The sequence below is a fragment of the Vombatus ursinus genome, unplaced genomic scaffold, assembly GCF_900497805.2.
Source record: "Vombatus ursinus unplaced genomic scaffold, bare-nosed wombat genome assembly UNPS02014822.1, whole genome shotgun sequence".
Taxonomy (NCBI): Eukaryota; Metazoa; Chordata; class Mammalia; order Diprotodontia; family Vombatidae; genus Vombatus; species Vombatus ursinus.
This window is the reverse complement of record NW_020954600.1, coordinates 12,553,872-12,575,667: the sequence shown is the minus strand read 5'-3', so window position 1 is coordinate 12,575,667 and position 21,796 is coordinate 12,553,872. Positions and strand designations below refer to the sequence as shown.

General features: G+C 39.1%; 1 protein-coding gene across 11 annotated transcripts in view; it reads left to right on the top strand.

The window, feature by feature from the left end:
• The window catches only part of CD44 (CD44 molecule (Indian blood group)), an 89,826-nt gene that overhangs the window by 55,956 nt on the left and 12,074 nt on the right, over positions 1-21,796 (top strand). For 2 of the 11 annotated variants that reach the window (XM_027837809.1, XM_027837806.1), the window contains 10 exons: positions 936-1,049; positions 2,489-2,599; positions 3,459-3,584; positions 5,916-6,035; positions 8,524-8,643; positions 9,622-9,804; positions 12,346-12,432; positions 15,578-15,670; positions 17,138-17,338; positions 20,894-20,941. In XM_027837809.1, coding sequence (XP_027693610.1) covers positions 936-1,049; positions 2,489-2,599; positions 3,459-3,584; positions 5,916-6,035; positions 8,524-8,643; positions 9,622-9,804; positions 12,346-12,432; positions 15,578-15,670; positions 17,138-17,338; positions 20,894-20,941 — 1,203 coding nt within the window. The remainder of the gene's footprint in view (positions 1-935; positions 1,050-2,488; positions 2,600-3,458; positions 3,585-5,915; positions 6,036-8,523; positions 8,644-9,621; positions 9,805-12,345; positions 12,433-15,577; positions 15,671-17,137; positions 17,339-20,893; positions 20,942-21,796) is intronic. The other 9 variants (XM_027837808.1, XM_027837807.1, XM_027837811.1 and 6 more) reach the window with 9 other exon arrangements.

The following is a 21,796-nucleotide window of genomic DNA, read 5'->3' as shown; positions in this document are numbered from 1 at the left end:
TTAACTCCATTACATACACTATTCTTTTACTCCATTACATACACATTACATACACATTCTTTTACTCCATTCTGATTTCTAGATGAACTTTTTGATTTTGTGGGTCTCCATGAGACTCACACTAATCAAAGTGGGGCATGTTTATTTCAGATAGGAATATATGTTGTGAATACACATATACATGTATGTGTATATCTATAACCAAATCTATATGATGTATGTATCTATATATGTTTCTCTACATATTTATGTCCATAGCTACATCTATTCATCTATCTACTATCTATCTATTTATTTCTCTATCTATCTAATCTGTCCATCTCTATCTGAAATCAGCATGCCACACTTGATTAGGACAAGTCCAATGTTGTTGACCAATTTACTACCTGGCTCTTTGAATTCCTTTGCCTGGTGACTATCCAAATGAACACTCATAAGAAGAGGAAGACTTTGTAGCATTGCCGATCATTTTGTGTCCTAGATACTCCATGAATTAATGATATGTGTTTGGAGTCATAGCTTTTTGGAAGCTGGCTTGGAAAATTGATAGGCACACATGAAACGCTTCTATTAATTTCTTAATGCATTGGCATGAATGGGCTTTGTTTGCTCTAAGCAGTAAGAAATCTGTTCCAATACACCAGTTTTAATTGTTATCTTTTTCTTTGACTTCTTTGGAATATTTGTAGTCTGACTTACTTTTTTTTTCATTTTGCTTTCTGGTTCCTTTCCAGTACACTATGCTTAGTAACAAAGTTGTTTAAATTCATTTAGGGACCAGAATTTGAGAATCTTGGGTCATGCATCCAGACCTACTACTTTCTTCTTGAGATAATCAGGCAATTGATTAACTCATCTGTGCTTGACTTCCCTCTTCTGTCAAATGGGGTTGCCTAGGTTTTTGCTCAGTCAATAACAATAAGTCATCACAACAGGTATGGACACCTCAACAGACCTGGAACCAAATGAGGAAAGCGAAGAAGAAAGAGAAAAATCTCCCAGTTATTCTGGATCAGGCATTGATGATGATGAAGATTTTATCAGTACCAGTAAGAATAATAATCAATTACAGTAGAATCATTTTGTGGCAATAAAACTAGAGGCATCCAATGGGGCCAGGCTCTGGGAAAACATGAATATAATCTAAGACTGTGGTTTTGTAACACAATCCTTCTTATAAGTTGGTGAATCTATAGAGCAAGAATTAGCATCATTTTGATAACAATCAAAATTTATTTTTTTTTAAAAATGAAAAAAAAAGATCCTCACAATTTTAAGGAATTAGTTTGTGATTACTGATTGCCTTTTCAATACTATAGTAAACTTTCCTTAACTCTCCTTAATCTTGGTTCCTATGTCAAAAACTTAATAAGAATTCCCCACCCCCATCATTGACCCCCTAACACTCTCTGATATCCTTGGGAGTAAAAGGAATTAGTTCTTATAAATGTGGTTTACAATCTTCAAAATGTCTTTTTTAAGGTTAATTGGTAACGGTTAAAAATTCCAAAGTTTTCTTAACATGTAAAATGGAAATGATAACATTTTCTATTTGTTGGAGGGATGTATTGGGTTAAAAAAATAACAGTGCTAAAAAGGATTGTGAAGCATTTGTGAGTAGCCCTCTCCCAAAATGCACCGATATTGATCATATCTCGATTTTCCCTCACATATATTTTATATCTCAATGCTGATGTTTTGGGGGGAACCAGTACTATGTTTGGTAGATGCTTAACTGTGTGGTGAGCTGGTGTGGTGGTGGTGGTTTTCTCATAGATCGTTTCTATTGGCTCTTTTCATTGGCTCAGGTTGGCTTGACCTTGGTGTGTTTTGTATATTGTCAGAAGATTGTGTGTGTTTGGCAAACAAAACATAATTTGGACCTATTAATTATATGGACTATTAGAGATAGAGTTTCTCTTGTGTCATTATCAGTGGGAAAGATCTTACTCCCGGTATTTCTTGCCAACACTATTGTTGATTCTTTCAAATGATCATTTCAAATGCCCATTGTGCTTTTCCGTCACAGCTGGTACAGCTATCGGAGCACAGAAATACAGGATACTTGCTACTGCTCTAGATTCCTGGTCCTTTCGGTTATGGCATTTTGTGGGTTACTCTAGGCTGCACGGATTAAAAAGGCCTCGGCATCTTTTGGTCAGCCTTGGTGAAGGGCTGTTGTGCTTGCTGCTGCTGCTGCTTTGCTCAGAGTACTTGGGATGCTTTTCTATGAAGATCTCATGTCCTGAAGTTCCAGGCGATGAGACAAGATGGCAAGAACGTTGAGATCGTTGGCAATGCTACTGAACCAAATCAAAGGCACTCTCTGCTTTTCTTCCTCCTCTCTTCCAACTCCAACCAGATGTATATATTTATACATCTTTTGGCTTATCATGTGCATAAAATAAAGAGAACAATTAACTCAAGTCTGTCAGGGGAGGCTCGGCAAGTGTTTTTTCAATAATTTCTTCAACCGTCATTGTGACAGCTTTAGCTTCAACACATGCTACAAGTCAAGAAACGATCCAAGGCTGGCAACACTGGGCTCATGGTCACCCAGATCCTGAAGAACAACCTCAAACAACAGCAAAAGTGACTGGTAATGGTTTATACATATTTAATTAATTGTCCTTGACTCAGAGATGCTAATGCAGCTGAAGAGCCCTGAAGGAGAGAATAGGAAGTTGGGATAATCTTTAGTCAAACGGACTCTGTGAATTTCACAACTGTCTTTGTAATAATCATTGAGATATTTTAGTAGCCATAAAACCTATAATCCTCAAATTTAATGGGCTTTTCCAATACAAATGACTGAGTTAGAGTGGCTTACTCTGTAGTCCTTTAACAATAAGGGTTATGTTTGTGTATCTTCATTAAAACCTTTCTCCAATGCTTCATTTTGGGCATAATGTGACTGTAAATTCTGAAAACCTATGTCAACGGAGGGAAACATTTGGCAGGTTCAACCAAGCTGAAAATGCTTTCACTGTGGGCCCAACAATGAATCATATGCCCCATTTGAAGACCAGCTTAGTCAAGGTTGGAGAGGCTTATCACTAGTTTGGCCTCAAGGTGATGAATTTTTTTGACTTAGCAACTAACAAGTGTCCTCTGTTAAGCGACAGAGGAGATGTGATATGTACCAGGAGAAGGGATATGTGGGGGGGGGGGTACATTAATGAATCACGGATCCCTGAATGTTGAAGTATGTTTGCCTAACAGGTAGTTAGGGAATTATTTCAGGCATCATTTCCACTGTGACATATTGGCAGTAGTCCATGGAAACTCATTTGAGATAAATTCATTTGGGACAAATTTACTTCCTCCTGAAAGAAGAAATTCCAAAGTGTCTTCTCTAAGAGAATAATTATAATGGGTGAACAAGGGTACAGTCTATTGCAAGAAAATGATGTCAAGCATTTGGCCAACCAAGAGTGTATTTATAATCACCATCACAGCTATTGTGGACATGAACAGAAGTGATGATAGGGCTCATGGTGAAAATTCAACCAAAGAATCACGGCCTCCTCTTGTTCCTGGTGGGAACCATGAAGAGTATGATGGACATCATTCTTCAAGTACAAGTAAGGAGGCTAACTTTCAACACTTTTGATTTAAAGATGAACTAGTAGAAAGATCACCAATCAACATAACTGGGCATGTAACAGAAGGAAATTTTGGAGGAGAAGTCCACCAAATAATTTCCTTCCATACACTAATTTAGACTGGGAATGCTATCGATTAAAGACTTTTTTATTAGAATTTTTTAAAGTGTCATCTTGTTGGGTTGCATAAATGTCTAAAATGTTCAAGATGGTGGTCTGGATATGGTTTTGTATTTAAAGTTTCTCCTGTAGGTTTTTTTTTGTTTGTTTGTTTTTTTGCTACGCAATGGGGTTAAGTGACTTGCCCAGGGTCACACAGCTAGTAAGTGTCAAGTGTCTGAGGCCAGATGTGAACTCAGGTCCTCCTGAGGCCAGTGTTCTATCTACTGTGCCACCTAGCTGCCCCCTGTAGATTTTTTTAATGGAATTCTTGTCTTCAAGGTCTTTATTAGTCTTAGACTAATGACACTGATATTACATCTTTGGAAAGAAACCTGGATGAATATCCCTTTCTTTTGCTATTCTCATTTCCAACAAAAGGTTTATTTGTCTCCATTATTTTTCTTTCCTTCTTTCCGTTGTGGATCTCATTGTATGAAAGATGAATAGCAAAGCCTCTTCTCTATCCTTTGTTGCAGTAGATGGTTTAAAGGAGTTGGTGGAATCTGTCTCGTTTTTTGTTCAATTGCTTTCTCATAACACTGTTACTTCTTTGGTTCACACACCTTGGGTATCTTCCATTAAAACCTCATCTCCTGACTTCTAGAATGCATGATTGGATAAAATGGTTTTTTGCATGTTTCTGAAGTATTAGGTTTTTAGAAAATAAAATGTGTTTTTCATTTCATCCTCTGTTGCCACCATCTGTATGCCATGTTTAGTGTAGATGACTGGCCCATGTGGAGTAAAAACACCCTCCCCCCATTAAATAGAAGATATGTCTCTGTTGTTGATGAGGGTATTAGATAATAGTGTTCTCATAGTTGATTTAGTCATCATTCTAGCATCTTCAGGCATTCTTAATATCACAATGCAAGAAACAACTACCCGAAGGCAAGGACAGTCTAGGGATATGTTTCCTGAGAGAAATCCTCAGTCATCAAAAGAAGAAGCTCACGCAACAACTGAAACACTGGGTAATAGTCCTGGATTTTTTTAGTGAACATCCTCAGCTTCTTGATATCATACTCACCCTCTAGGAAGATTCAACCCATGTATTGAGATGTTCTGAGAAGGGAGAACAGAAAGAATATCAAGGCCAAATCCTGTGCCATTTGAGCACATCTTTAAAACCATGGGGAAAATATATAAATATTAGAAAGCAAAAATGTGAGGTGAAAATTGATATGACAAAAAGGGGAGATAATTGGGTTTCCATCCAATCAAATGCCACACCTTCTGCAACTATCATTGTGGCAGATTTGGTTAAAGATGTGGAAAGGGTATATGTAAGTTGGAGTCAACCTGGAAATTACCCCTCTTCCCCATCATTATTGATAAGGACAGCAATGATTACTGCAGAAATTATCTGGAAACTGCTATTAAGCAATGTGAATTACTGTGATTTTGACAGTAATAGTGGGGTAGCTTTAACCTCATCAAATGAGCATGACAAGTCAAAAGAGAATGCCACTGCGGATGGCACATAGGGCATTTTCATTGAACAAATAGCAGTGTAAGATGAGGTATGAGAAGTCATACAATGTTGCGAAAAGAGGACTAGATTATCAGGATAGGAGCAAAGACCAGGGTTCTCTCCAAAGTCTGCCAATAACTCGCTATCTGACTTTAGACAATTCATTTATGTTTTCTGAGCCTTTGTTTTCTCTTTTCTTTTTTTTCTTCTTTTTCTGAAAATGACAAGGTTGGACTAGATCATTTCTAAGGCCCTTTCCCACTCCTTCATTCTCTGTCTTTGATTTTCTTTTGGTTGCTGTGTTTCTTCTGGATAGTCACAACTACAGAGATATGGACACAGAAAATGGCTCTTCCCTTTATAATTTCTCTCCTCATATGACTGGTACATTTATTGTTGCTTCCATTTCTTTGGTCAAAATGCCTCAAAAGTTTTTTTTTTGGAAAAATCTCAAATATAAATGAAATAAAAATTGGAGGGTGCTAAGATGAGAAGTTCAGCAATTGGTCTTAGGGAACCGGAAAATGCTTGTCTCCTTTTCTTTGCTCCCTGTCTAGCATCTGTCCTTGGTTCAACTCTAGTGGCATAAAGAAAAGTACCTTCATGGTATATGGTGGGGGGGTGTGTGTGGCTTTCTAACACTTTCATTATTCATTCAACCATCATTCTCACAGCCTTGGACATACCTAGCAATACAACCCAAGAAACTACAGTCCAACAGCAAGGAGGGGGATGGTTTTGGTGGCATCCTCAGCCACCAAAAGAAGATGCTGAGCCAACAGCAGAGACAACGGGTAATGGGTTATGGGTACTTTATGAAGTCATCTTGATTAGAAGCTTCCCTTATTGACTGTCCTTCATCCAGGGCCATCTCTAGTCATCTTGATCTATATCTTGTCACTGGACCCAGATAGCTCTGAAGGAGAAAGTGAAGCGGTGACTTTGTACAGTCCTCTCTCACTTAAATCCAACTCACTTACAAGTCATGGCATCACCTTCCTGATGTCATGGTCCTCTTCGAGAATGAAGGACAAACAACAACCCTTATTGATAATGCAATGAGGACACTGATCAAACGCCAGTCTTTAAGGAGGTGCCACAAGACAAAGGATTACATTAATGTGAATGATGGCATCAGGATTAGATTATGTGAATGATGGCAGTTTAGAGGCTAAGGCTTCAGACAGCTGTCACATGTGAATAGCAGTAAGACATGTGGCAAGAGCCCCTTGGGTTTCTTTAAAATACAAGACAGCACAGGGGTTAGAGGATCAATCCTTTTTGGAATCAAGTATTCTTAATGTCATATACTGGCTGTGTGACCATGGGCAAGTCACTTAATCTTTCTATGCCCTGGGAAATGCTCTAAAACGATGACAAAGAATCTATGTCAATGAAAGATGTTTCCACTCCAGCAGTTCTCCATATTAAAAAAAAAATTGAAGTCTGTTTCTCCCTCTCAAGAGAAAGAAAGAAAGAAAAAAAGGGGAGAGGAGAGAGGAAGAGGGAAGAGAGAGAGGGGGTGAGGGTGCTATTTTTTCATCAAACACCTTCTGAATATCAGAGAACTAATTACCAAGTGGACTGGATCACTTCAGGGGGAGTTCATCAGACACTAAGTTCATTAGTTCTAAACTGTCATGAGTTAGTTTATCTTTTTGGAGAGAGAGCGAGAGCAAGAGTGAGAGAGAGAGAGAGAGAAGGAAAAGAAAGAAAAAGAAAGATTAAGAGAGAAAGAAAATTAAGATTTCAGCACAAAGTCAGTATGGTAGTGTTTAGTAAAAACAAAACTAAACAAACAAACAAAAAAATCCCAACCCAGTGGTCCTAGTATCAAGTCACTTTAACTCCCTAATCCTCAGTTTTCCTACCTGCAAAAAAAAATGGAAGAGAGAGAATAGATTGGATGCTTTCTAAGGAGTCTTCCATCTCTAGCGTTCTATGATTCCAATGTTATTCTTGTTTGTCAATGTGCTGGGGGGTAGGTAACCCCAGGGCAGTCCCCTGTGAGACTCTATCCTACTCTCTTATTTTGAGACTTGAGGAAATTTGTGAAAGTGGTTTGTGTTTCAAACTTTCACCATGTTTGATGACTCCATATGCTTCTATGAAGACTGTGGAGACATATGAGGATTAGTTAAGGGCACTATGTATCCTGTGTAAAGAAATAGAGCCTGAAATTTAGGACAAGACATCTTTCTTTAGAAATACTGGTTTCCATGATGCCTTTTGGCCCTTCGGTCATGTCCATTGTTAACTTCTTGACTTCATCTTGAACTTCAGATATCTCTCTTGGGTGGAGGTAATACCCTTTCTATCCTCTTGGACTATGGTTAGTGGGAATAAGATTTCCTTGTCGTGATCACGGTGGCTTATTTAACTTTGCTTGGACTTCTTTCTATGTAAAAGAAAGATGATAATGTTTCCTGACACGTGAAGAACTCAGGAATTCTTCATTTGCTTCAGTGACATTGCAGAGCCTTCCTGTTTGTATGGTTTGCAATGTGGATTCTTGTGCAAAGAGCTGGCCTTTTCTTTCCTTCACCTGCATTTTGCCTTCTGAATGCATAACATTCTTGGCAAAATGGCGCATTTGGTGCCTGCATACTCTTAGTGTGGTTGATGTGACGGAGCAGTTTCCAATAACTTTCTAACCTCTGTTTTCCTTGACTCCTGATGGATTAGGGAAATGTGTGGTAGACTGGATTTTACAAACACAAAATGGACATCTTTCTTGCTCAGGTGTCCCTTCTACCAACAATCTGGATGTCAGAAGCAATGCCTTTTAACAGACCAGCCGTTCCTTCATGCTCATCACATCTAGAAGCTTTCCAGACCTTTGCCAACTCCCTTCTTTGAAACACAGAACAACATTCACTTCATGATGATGCTGTGACATCTCAGAATACAAATGTGTGCCTTAGGCTCTCCTTTTAGAATACTTGAGCAATAGGGCATGGGAGAATACTTATCATCTTTGACCTGCTGTGATGTCTACTCTTTACTCCATTTGTTGGACTCCAGTGCAAATGATTCATAAACTGATGACAAAGAAAATGAGCATGAATAAACAAAAGCTCCCCAAATGACATCTGGCATCAAACAGAATCCAAGCTTTCTCTTTTTAACCACCTCTCCCTACCTTACCACCATCTATACCAAGTATAGATGATACTATTATGCAGCATAAGGAAAATTCTAAAAATATGATGCTTGGCTCATTGCCAGCTGCTAACTTTTTTTTAAACTATTGATTAACAACATCATTATTAATATCTGCAGCCCAAGACACATATTCCAGGCAGGAAACAACATCCCAGAGGCAAGATGATTCCTGGATAGGCTACCTTGATCCAATTTCCCATCCAGCGGAACACTACAATCCAACAGGAAGGAACATGGGTAATGATTTCCAAGCATTTTTTGGTAGCATACTCAAAGACACCATTTGGGCTCACTACTTGTACTTATGTACTAGTCCTTAGTTATTGTTTCTTTTGTTGTTGTTTTTTTAAATGTTAATCACCTTTATTAAGTTGGCAAGAATGTCTTTCAAATACTAGTTTCAGCATTGGTGGACTGGAGGAGAGTTACCTTTCTGGGATGAAAAAAAAAGGGGGGGGAATTAGTCCTAACCCTCTAACTTATTTTTTTTTAATTCATGTGTCCTAGGCACATATAATTAAATGGAGAAACATCCTATTGTAGGATCAAAAAAAAAAAAAAACCAACCACATAAAGACAAGGAAATGAGAAATAGGCATTGGTAAATTGCACTAAAAGACCAGATTCTAGTTAATAATCATTAAGGGCTCAGAAAGGAGTTTCAATGTGAGAATTTCTCATCTTGGTATTCAGGTATAACATGGGGTTTTTTGAGGCTAGGACTAGTATATAAAATGTGCTTGGGACAAGAGGAAACTCAGCCCTGGAAGGGGGATGAGAGACCCCTGAGTACCAACTGGAGAAGAACTCGGGGGACAGGGAGCAGCTCAGCCTGACATCTGATAGCTTACTATTTCACTAATTATTATTGCTCAGTAATTGCTAAATTCTCTAGTTCTACACTGCAGAAGGATTGCAAACAATCCTATTGCAGTCTACAGTCAGCACCGTGGGGCAAAGCTCCAGTTCCCTCACCCTCATTATTACTCTGTCTCTCATTTGAAATTGACATTTCAAAAGGATAAACACTCTGATTTGGGCACCTCTCATGCAAAATATGGCTCTAGTTTTCTTCAATACATTTCCATCTTGCATCTCACAGACAATGAACATGCAAGATACAAGAACAGACTTGTTTTTCTTTACAAGAACATAAGATAATGATGACCCTCTTACCTATTTTTGTAATCATAATTAATTCTCACCTCATGACAGATGGAAAACATACTGAAGCATCTACCCATGATCCAATGGGAGGCAGTACCTCTTTTTTCTCAGACTTTAATGAGGAACTACCCCTCAGTTCACCTTCTACCCCTATGAGTACTGTGACATCCGGAGTTACTGAAGTTATCTTTCCAGGAGGTTTTGATTCCAGAAATGAAAAATTCCAAACAGGTAATTAGGCCATGGCCAACAATATGGGGATGAAACTGTCAATTTGCAGCAAGAATGTTACAAATTGACAAGAGCTCTGTATCCCAATTTTGAGGAAGAAATCATAATTTTTGAAGGCAGACATGACATATACATTCATACATACATATATATACACACACACAGTGTTGGAATACACTCTAAGATGTATGCTAGTACTGAGTAATGGTAGGTTCTAAATCTTTTCTATCCTTGAGCTTTTAATTGAACCCCATCTCCCACATAGATGACAATTTCTACTTCATTGAGAAGACTGAAGTCACCTGACAGCACCCCAGCAACTAGTCTTCATTTCTCCACACTTCTCGGTATCACCACCCACTCTTTATGTCTGTCTTCAGAAGAAATTATTTATACTCAATTCTATACCTGTACTTTCTATCCCATCCCCTCTCATCTTCTGGATCTTGTTGCTAGAAATCCCCTTTATCCGATGAATCTTCAGTCACACTCTTTCCACTAGTTCCTTCCCACTTTCCTACTGATATGTTCAAGTCTCTCCAATCCTAAGAAAAATGACTTCCCTTGACTTCTGTCCATCTCTCTTCTCTCTTGCCTGCCAGACTTCTCTATAAAGATGTCAACAACTGGGCTTAGAATCAGAAAGACCCAAGTTTCTCAGATACTAGAAGTGTGACCCTGGGCAAGTACTTAACCTCTGTCTGCCTCAGTTTCCTCATCTGCAAAATGGTGATAATAATAGCACCTACCTCCCAGGGTTATTGTGAGGATAAAATGAAAGAAAATTTATAAAGTGTTTTGAAAGCCTTAAAACTCTAGAGATTACCATAAATAATAATAATAATAATAATAAAGTAAGGCATACCTACACCCCATAAAAATAGAAACTTTTTTTTCTTTTAGCTATTAAGTAATTTCCCATTTGGTCTTTCCAATCCTTATACATCCTACTATAACTAGTAAATGTAGACCAGACAAAGCATGCTGTCTCTACCTGCCAGGTACTAGTGATAGTGGGGAAATTAGATTTGCCATGATGGAATCTGTGTTCAGATCCCAACTCTGAAATTCACAAGCTATATGAACTCATGCAAGGCACTGTACCTCTCTTGGCCTCAGTTTCCTCATCTATAAAATCAGAGGATAACACTAGAAGATTTCCTTAAGATCCTATTCAGTTCTATAATTATGATTCTCCCATTGACTTTGTCTTTTGTAAGAGAAAGAGAGCTGCCCAATGGATATGATCAATGTATACTTAGTTCTTGAAGTGTGGTGGAAAGAACAGTGTATGAGAGAACCTGGGTTTGAATTCCAAGTCTGTTACTTAATATCTGTGAGATTTCATCTCTGGATTTTTTTTTTAATCTGTATAATTCAGGGGTTAGATTAAATGACTCAAGTTCCTTACAATTCTAAACCCTCCAATAGTAAGGCTTCTGTTTAGATTGTAGTCTCTGATCACACTTGTCTGTAGAAACTTACCTTTCTAGGCAGGTTTCCTTCTGGGACCTAGACCTCCCTTTGGTAGGACATTCTTTCTTGATTTTTGGTTATCAAGTTAGGGTTGAGTTCTTGCTTAGAGCCACATTTATGGGCTATGAGGGAGATCTTGAGTTTTTCCTTCAAGTCTTATGTAAATGATTTTAATGCAAAGACTTGTAGGCAGCCTCAATGATTGTATTGAGATCAATTTGGAAATGACTAACTTCTAAATTCAGAAGAGGTGGTAACTTTTTAACTAGGCTGAGCTGTGAGTCAAAAAATCTCAGAGACCAAAGAGGCCAAATGACACTACCCATATGATTTGGTTCAAGTATTTAACCTCTCTGGTCTTCAGTTTCTTCATCTATAAAATGAAGAGGTGGGACCATATGACCTCTGAGGCCCCGCTGAACTCTAAATATGATGATCCAATAATCCCATGGTCTTTCTTTAATATCCCTGACAAATCATTCTCCAGCCTTGGCTAGAAGGCTTCTGTCTGAAAATCCTCCCTTGTATCAACCTGAAATCCATCCTCCTATCATTTCTACACATTTGTACCACTTCTGTCTTTTTTGGTAAGCAGATCTGATTCATCTTTTCAAATTATTGAAGACATTTATCATGTCCTCCTCTCTAGCTCTTCTCCCTCTTAGCTATTTCCAGTTTCTTAAAATGACCTTCATACAACCAATGTTGGTGTTGATGGGATTTGTGGACTGACCTTGCTTCCTTCAAGACTCATTCTATGCTTTCCATATGAAATTTATTATGTTGTTCTCTTAGTTACTGTTAGATTTTGCACTAGGCTATTGGTGTTTTTGAAGTCTTGGTGAATCTCATTTCTCTGGGGCACCTACACTAATTTGCAAGGTCCTATTTCTTTCATAAGCTGCTGGGTGCCTTTTATGCCCATGTTTAGAACAGTCAGAAAAAGCTGTATAAAGGGATGTATCAATATACGTATGAAGAAAAACAAAAATAGAAGAGAGGCACAAAGGGTTTGGAAATAAATGTTCAGGAAACAGATTGTTAATGCTTACTTAACCCCTCCAGATACAGCACCTCACCACTCAACCGCAGATCCCATGGAAGGGTGGCTAGAAGACAAAGGCACCACACACTATCCTCCAATGGCCACTGGTAAGGATAACAGCCTCCAATCCCTCTTCCACTCCAGCAGCCAGTCTTCCTGCTTCAGCTCTTGTTCAGGTTTGCTTGCTGTTGGATGATGGTAGAGGAATGGAGCAATTTGGCAACCTTACTTCTGGGAGAGGTATTCAGTTTTGCATGTTGTTGGCTTGAATTTGGTGGAAGCTTCCTCTGTCTACTTTGCTTTTAGTGGATTAGGATTGTTTTTCTGTCATATTCTGTATGCTCTAGAATAAATGACTTTGTGTGAATAATCTGGGACTATTCCAATGCATGCCTTAATTCTCTAAGGCCTGGGCTTCTTTGTGAAGAAACTGGATTTTTAAAATGGTTTTCAAGTATTTTCACCTGCTTAGTCCCATTTTCTTTGGGGTCTAGACCTGTGATATCATCTGTGTTGGGAACTCTTGGTGTGGCTTCCAGCAATGTAGATTGGTATGTCAGGGTTTTACAGCATTGCCTGGGGCATACTGAAACATTAAGCAACCTAGCTACCATTATTCATCCAAAGCTGTCTGAGGAGGACCTAACCTCAGGTCTTTCGGACTCCAAGGCCAGTCTCTACGCAGGAATCCATAATACTTCTCAATCACCCTTATTTGCTAGACATAATCCCTCCAAAACATTTTAGAAATTCCTCACTATGGAGAAGAGGCAGGTATTGATGTCTTTTTTGGAGGGGGAGGGGGAGCAAGTAGCTTTAATCCAGAAGAAGGTGATAGATAATCAACCCAGTGCCCAAGGGAGGAAGATTACCAGGTGTTATTACTTGGTGACTAAAAGTCAAGGTCATGGAAACGAAATCTGAGGAAAGTCAATCACCCAGCATTATCTACCATCAAACGTCTGTGCGGAGCCAAACTTGCCTCATTGGCACTTTGCAGCTATAGACGCAGTCCAAGAGTCCCACCCAAACTCATTCAGAATTCACTGACAGAACAAGGAAAGAAATTCATTCAATTCAATAAACATTTACTGAGAAATCCAATCCAACAGACATTCATTAAATGCCTACTGTGTGCCAGGGTGTCAACCAGGCAAACAGACCTTTTGTAAATACTTATTTTATGTCAAGCACTACGATAAGTTCTGGGAACCCTTCCCCTCAATGAACTTACATTCAAATAGGGGAAACCAGAATGAAAATAAGTAGGTAAATACAGGGTGTATACAGAGTAGATGTGAGGTAATCCCCCATAGGTACTGGTACTGGGGGAGGGGGGAAGGGGGCCTGGGAAAGTTTTCATGTAAAAGGTGGGATTTGAACCGAGTCTGGCAGGAAGCTAGGCACCGTGCTAAATACTGGGAATACAAGGGCAAAGGAAAAACCTTTTCTTCCCTTCCTTCCTCAAACAGCTTAAATCCTACTGAAGGTTGCGGGGAAGAGGGAGATACTACATTTTCACATATAAATCCATTGATTTGAGGAAAGAATGTGCACTAACACAGGGGGGATGAGGAAAGGCTTGCTCTTAAAAGAAGTGATGTATGAACTGATTTTTGAATGATACCAAGATGCCAAGTTGAGCAGAGAGTGCATTCTTGGCATGGTGGATAGTCTATGGAAAGACACAGGAGCCTGGAAACGTAATGCCAAGTTTGGGAAATAGCAGTCAGCCAAATTATCTGGAACACAGGATGGGTGAAGGGGAGTAATGTTTAATAAATCAGGAAACGCTCCCTGCCGCAAGGAATTTACCTCCTACTTGAATCCAAAGCTAGTTTGGAGAGTCATTCGTATGAAATGCCTTTCATTTCAGCCCCTGTGATAATGCAGGTAAAATGCAAGTGGTCTTGTCGTATGAATGAGCGCATTCATTTTGGGTTTCATTTCAGGAACTTTTTTCAGGTTTCTAAGGTCATCCCCTTAGGTAAGGGAAAAAATCAAGGCCAAAGCCACTTTTCCAATTTGAATAATTGGCATTAACTTTCTTGTTAGGCCATGTGTACCTATTCTGTCTAGCAATTTAGAGTAAATTTCAATAGAATGTAAGCTTCTTAAGGGCAGGGATTGTTTTCTTTTTGTCTTTGTATCTCCAGTACCTGGCACAGTCCCTGGCATATAGTAGGAAGATGGAAGAGGAGTGAGAAGAGAGGAGAGGGAGAGAGGAGAAGAGGGGGAGGAGAGGAGAGGAATGTTAGTGAATTTTTCAAGTTTCATATGGCTTGTGGCTCAGGATATTGATGATGATATAATAGTAGCATTTATATAGCACTTTAAGGTTTGAAAAGCTTTCCAACTATTACCTTATTATCTTTATAGCAAGCCTGGAAGGTAGGAGCTATTGTTATCCATATATTGTGGATAAGGAAACTGAGGCAGATAGAAGTTAAATGACTTGTCCAGGATCACACAGGTAGTAAGGACCAGCACCTTTCACAGAAAAGCACAAAGAAAACGGTCTCAGACTCTGAAAGCTGTTTCAGATATAGTCTGTGATCCTAACCTGAAATGGATATACAGAGATAAGGGTCTTGTCTTTGATCCTGTGAATGGTGTCTCCATGTCAGCCCAGACAGTCCACATCCAGGGCTAAGATTTGAAACATAAGGAGAGAGCCAACTGGTGACTGCTGGGCTAGAGGTAGTGGAGGGAGGTGCCTGAACCACATATTTCTGTGAATTAAATCCACTTGGAGTTCCCATAAGCTGGTTCCTCTAGCTGGTCCTCTTCCTCTGGTGTGGTTTTCTGGCATGTATGGCTGCCATGGGAGTTTGTGTCCGTTGCAGTCACATTTCCTGAATAGCGGCAAAGCCTTCTTGACTGTTGGCAGCAACTGTGTTTCACAATACCATGGGTTCCTTTCCTGTTTTCCTTGGTGGTTGGTTTTCCTGTGTGTTTTCTGTGACCAGGGCCGGGGCTGATTCAGGGTAGATGATATGAGTTGGGGGTGGGGATGGGAGTACAACTCACTCTAAAACTTTTCAATGTTGAAGAATTAAATGGTCACCTTGGTGGGGAAATGAGAGGTCTAATGCACACTTTCATCAATCAGTGGAGGAGAATCCTTTGTGCCAGTCTCACTCACCTTCTTTTCTTACTCACCTCTGGTACAACTGTAGCTGGACATCGCCCTAGATTGTAAGAGAAGAATTGTACCAAAGATTCCAATTGACTCTGGATTCCTTATCCTAGCAGAACACAATCACCCTCAGAGCACCTCCAGACCACATACAGGTTTGGAAGACGGCCATGAGCATTCCCCAGCTCCTTCTCCAACATCTCTCAGTAAGGATGGCAACTTCTAATGGCTTCACTCAGTAAATTCATTATGTTGGCTTCAGCTATTGATCAATAGAAAGCATGAGTACTAGCTGTGGTGGATGGAGGAGCCAGCATAATCAACTGGCCACCATATTGCTATGGGAGCTGGAGGTCTATAGTGATGGAGGTGCTTCTGGTGATGGTTCTCTGCTTTTTCTGCTTATTGTCTTCTTGATCAAATATTTCTCTTAAATGCAAGGGTTGATTCCCCCCCCCCAAACTCTCACATCAATGATGTAATTTTTGCCATAGTAAATGATTTATTCCTCTTTCAGAATGATCTCAAAAGTCAGAATTATATATATTTTTTCTGCCTCTTAAATGAATCACCTCTTTCTGGTTCTCAACATGATCTGTATTCCAGCTGTGTTTGCCGTCATGGGTCATAAATCTATGTGGCTCAAAAATATGCCTTCATGGCAAAGGATAGAACAATTTGATCAGCAACACTGGATTCTGACAGTCCTCCATGTTTTGTATGCAGGTGCAGAAAAGTATTCAACACGTGGTTGCTTTTTTGATACTGTACTATATCCACTCTTAAATTAGAGGCAGTGTTGCATAATGATTAAAGTGCTGGGCGTGGAACCGGGAAGACCTGATTTCAAATCACTTCTAGCTGTGATACCCTGGGCAGTTACTTAGCATCTATGTGCCTCAGTTAAGTCCTTAGGACTATTTTACTAAATTCAAAATGGGATATGATTTGCTTTGGTGGAGAAAATTCCATAAAGGAAGTTTCCCATCTTGATGAAGTCACAAATTTTTCACATATTCTCCCTCAGCTTTATTAAAAGGATTTGTTGTTCAGTTGTGTCTGACTCTTCAAGACCCCGTTTGGTGTTTTGATTTTTTTGGGGGGAGGTGGGGCCAGATACTGGAATGGTTTACCATTTCTTTCTCCAGCTCATTTTACAGATGAGGAGACTGAGGCAAACAGAGGTAAATGATTTGCTCAAGGTCACACAGTTAAAAAGTGTCTGAGGCCAGATTTGAACTCAGGAACATGAGTCTTCCTGACTCCAGGCCCAATACTCTATCCACCTAGCTGCCCTTCATTAAAAGAATACTGAAACAGGAATCAGTTGTGAACTCGATAATGATAGACGTGGTACTTTATCTGGTTCATGGGTCAAAGCTCCAACAAATTAAATGATCCTCGACCAACACAGGCAAGAGGATGCCCCTAATTCTCCTGCTGGTCCTGATAAACCCACTGTGATCCTAACTATATTTGTGCTCACCCAAATCCCATCTACTTAGCATTGGCCAAGATGCTTATAAAATACTGACCCTGGAAGGCCATTTGCTCTCTGGCCCTTTGGTCCCTTGTCAATGACTTTTAAAAAGTTCAATACCAGAACTCAAAAATTCTGCACAAGGGGTAGCAGTCTTGCAAATGTTGGGGTTACAATTGATTCCACCTTGCAGCAGATGGAGATGATGGATTAGGATATGGAAGCCTTCCTGAAGACTCAACAACTCCTGTCGAAGATTCCTTCATTCATTTCCCAGGCAAAAATGAGAACACAGCCCACTCCTCAGTGACCCCCGTGACTACTGGGTTGCCAGGAGTTACTAAACCTACTGTTTCGGGAGCTTTTATTCCTGATAATACACGGGTCCCTTCAGGTAATTAGGTTATTTTATCCAATTTGCTTTTCCTTTAGCTGTTCTCTTAACCTTTTCTGTGTCATGGAGTCTTATGAGAGACTGATCAAACCTGTGTATCCCTTCTCAGAATGTTTTAAAATGCATAAGACAAAACACATGATTACAAAGAAAACCAATTATATTAAAATACAGTTGTAAATAAATAAATATATATCTTTAAAGATATGTATATATGTTTATATCTTTAAAGATATATGTGTATGTATGTATATATATATATAATACATTGTGTATATATATATATGTATATGTGGTTCATGGTCCTAAAGTTAAGGGCTGTGCTCTAAGAAACCTGCTTATAATGGTTGGGAAAGATGCTATGTCTCTTTAGACCATGATTAAACTTTGTGTGATCAGAGAAAGACTTTTTATACCTTCTGTTATCTTAGATTTGAACTGAGGCATTTCAAATCCTTACTTTTGCTGCTTATTAGAGGTGCCACTATTGAGTATCTTAACTTCTCTCATCTCAGTTTCCTCTTCTATAAAAAGGGAATCATAGCCCTCATGCCACTTACTTCACAGTGTGGTTTGTGAGGTGGGGTTCTCTGGAAAGCTCCATGGAAATGCATGATTCAGTTGGTCACCAGTCAGTTCATCCACACAAGATCTCCTTTCTTGATCTGGTGATAGCCATTTTGTTGTCTTTGTTTTAACTCTATGATCTACACTCCCCATCCTCTTATGGTTCTTTCTGACTTTACTCTGCATGTAACCATGGTTCTGTCTCCAAAGACTCTTCTCTTTGTTTGGTTGTGGCAATTAGATCACTAGTATTCTTTGGTGATGGGCTAGTGGGCCAATCTCTTTTGGTGATGGTGAACCTCACGAGCATTTCTGAATATATCTCTCTGTGTTGTGTCTTACTAATCAAGGGTTTTTATCTCAGTTGCCTTGATGGAAAAAAAAAAAGTGTTTTTAACCTCTTGTTCAAACCCTATAGATCGATCCAGGTGCAGGTCTTTTTCTGAAGAAAAGGAGAATGAAAATGTGAAAGTAGATTTGGTACACCAATATTAAGAAATTACCAAGCCCCTCCTAATGCTAGGTGAAATTCTCCTGCCAAACCTTTTGATCACTCAATCATGGTAACATTTTACCTCCATTAGGGCAGGGACTGATTCATTTTTGTCTTTCTATCCTTAGAACCTTGCACTTTGACTAAAACAGAGTTAGTGTTCAATGTATGTTTATTGACGAACTGATTAGTTAAGAGCCTCTACCTATAGGACAAGGTGAACCACCAAAACAAGTCAGAATTCATATTTAGTCCATTGTCCTGACACTGTTTGATATTCCTTCTGTTAAAAAAAAAAGATTACTGTGACCTTTCGTAATGGTTATTTTTGGGAAATTCACTTGGAGAAATGTTCTAAAAGCACATGGAATTAATTAACTGACATTCTCTATAGTCAGCCAGAGAACTGGGTCTTTCTTATTTTGGGGGGCAGGGGTGTGGTCATTTGGCAATTTGTATCTTAGTTCACACTTTTAAATGATTGTTTAAATAGTTAAAAATGCACAACCAATACTGTGGGGTTGTTACCAGATGGAATACATATTCATAAACTTGATGTTCACATATTCCTATCATTACCCAACCAAAATTATTAACTAATGTGTTCTGGAGTAGTATGAGCAGAATTTCCATAATTCTGTATAGAAAAATTGTTAACAAAGCCTTGAATTCTGGATCATGGGTGGTGCTCAAAATCACTCTCATGCAAAACCCACCTCTTCCCCTGGTTTGTTCTTCTTTGTACTATAAAGGTGTGTTTTGTTTTTGTTTTTGTTTCTTTTGAGAGAGAGAGGTAGGGAAGCTGTGATGTTAGTGGCCACATTTCCATGAATTTTAAGTTTTTAATAGATTTGACCAATGCTGAATGGATGTGAACAACTATGGTGATGATGCTCTTTGTGACAATTTGACCCCAAGATACAATGGAAACTTGATGGTCTTCAAAATGATAAAACCAATCTGTTAGTCAACAAAGACTTATTAAGTTCCTACTATGTGCCAAGCACTTTCCTAGATATTGAGATGCAAATCAATCAACAAATATTTGTGAAGCATTTATTATGTGCCAGGCACTGTCCTAGGTACTGGTTCAAAAATAACCCCTGTCCTCAGTAAACTTATAGTCTATCAAGGTAAACAATATACATAGACACATTATATATAAAGATATGTACATATGTGTATATGTATGTGTATATATACATACATGTATATGTATGTGGAAGTAAGTACATCCATTCTCAAATTTCACTAGACAAACAAACAGGGTAGGGCTGCCATATGAGTCATATTGACAACTAATAAAACAACCAAATATTTCTTCAGCACCTTCTATTTGCCAGGCACTGTGCCAGAAGAGAAATCAATAGCCATTTTATGAACCCACTTGTCCTCTCCAATACACCAAGTAGATATTAATTATTTGGGAACAATTCACTTTTGTCTTAGTAACCCCAGCATCTAGTATAGTGCCTAGTCCTTTAAAAAATTTAATTGGAAAGTTCCAGTGCAGAATGGCACCTTCTCTGTCAAAGAGCAGGGATTAAATAAATGTTTGTTGATTAATTACTATGTTTAAGGCACCATGGAAACCAAGAAAAGGTGTGTGTAGGGGGTCCCTGCCTTCAAGAAATTTGCAATGTACTAGGATGACACAGCATGTAGCTGTTCCCTGAGGGTCCTCACTTTATGATTAAGCAATATTTCTAATATGATGTTGGAAAATGTAGCCTATGGAGTTGTTGCTAATATCCCAAAATACTTTGAACCAAAGATTCTGATTCTTGCAATCCACATGCCAATCTCTGTCTCAGAGCTATTGGTGATGGAATGCCTTCAGATTTCTCTATTATGTTGATTATTAAAATATTGATTCTGGAGGACTGGTGGGAAAGACTAAACTTTGATCCTGATCTTTATGTTTCCAAATATAGTTTTCAACTAACTGTGATAGCAATAAATACCAAACTCCCTCACCTTCAATTCAGTTCACCAAATAATCATTAAACCTAGGCTTAACTCTGTGAATACTCATCTTCCTGGATTTTCCCCTCCCTTTGATGAAAGAGTGCTTGCTTTCCTAACTTCAACATGATAGTGCTAGCAGACACTATTGATTTTTTCTAGTTACTTCTTTCCATGGTAATTTCCAGTAGAGACCAGATCTTCCATTACCCCCATCTTCTCAAATTGAGTCACATAACCTTTAATGGGTTGGGGGCAAAAATGTTTGTCTTAGAGGTGGGAGGTGGTGGTTGGGTTTCCATTAAGGATACTCTCCTCTTGACGTGTTGTCTGATTTTTCTAAATTTTGGTTTTCATAAAACTTAAACCCACTCTCCTGGTAGACTGGAAGATGAGGAATGAATGACGGTGACTAATCATCTTTGGGTCCTCTCTTCTCCTTCCAATAAGCCTAGAAACCAAACAATAAGGAAGGTTCAGGAGATGGTTTAAGTACAAATGACTGAGTCATTATTAATTGATCTTGACAGATCATGACGGCTCGCGTGCTGGTCAACCTCGTCGGCCTGATGTTACAAGTGAGTACTGCTTCCATCATTTGCTAGCAACAGTAACAACAAATAGCAATAACTCATATTTCCATAGGGACCCTAGGTCTTACAAAGCATAGTCCCAGGAGACAGTGGAAAAGCTATGAATTGAATTGGAAATGGGGCTAGTTTTGGAATCAGAGGAGCTGAGTTCAAGTCATGGTTTTGTTCCTTACTACTTGTGTGATATTAGGGAAGACACGTAAAAATCTCCAGGCCTTGATTTCCTGATCTATAAAGTTAGGCAGTTTCTAATGTTTCTTCCAGCTCCAAATCTATAAGCCTATGAACTCAGCATCTCTTGGCATGTTCTTCTCAGAGTTGAATGAAGACAGTTATCACTACTATAGCATTATCTCTCCTCCCAAAGATTGTATCTCCCAAATTTCAGAGTCAAGGGCCCCAGATCAGAAAACCTGCTTCCCCAGCTGGTCTCCCATAGCTTAACTTTGTTGGCCTGCTGGGTATGAAGGAACAGCTGCTTTATCTTCTCGTTTATCTCCGTTCTTGCCTCGAGTGAAAGTCAGGTGGGTGGGAGTCATTCTCTGTTCAGGTCTGTTCTCTTTCTCTCTATGCAAGTACCCATTGTTCAAATGCTAGGCTCTCACTAGGCTGAATACACACCCAGAGATCTTTCCTTGCCAGGGGCAGTTGTTTTGAAAAACAAAATGGTGAGATTAGGTCTGATTAATTTCTTCCTCTCATTCAAATATCAAAGGCTAACCTGAGTCAGAGAGACTCCTAGAAGAGCCAGTGAGTTTTTCAAGCATTCTAGTATACCGGACAGGTGAAAACCTGCAAATGATGTCAAAAAACTTCCAAGGTGGGAGTAAAAGCAATCTG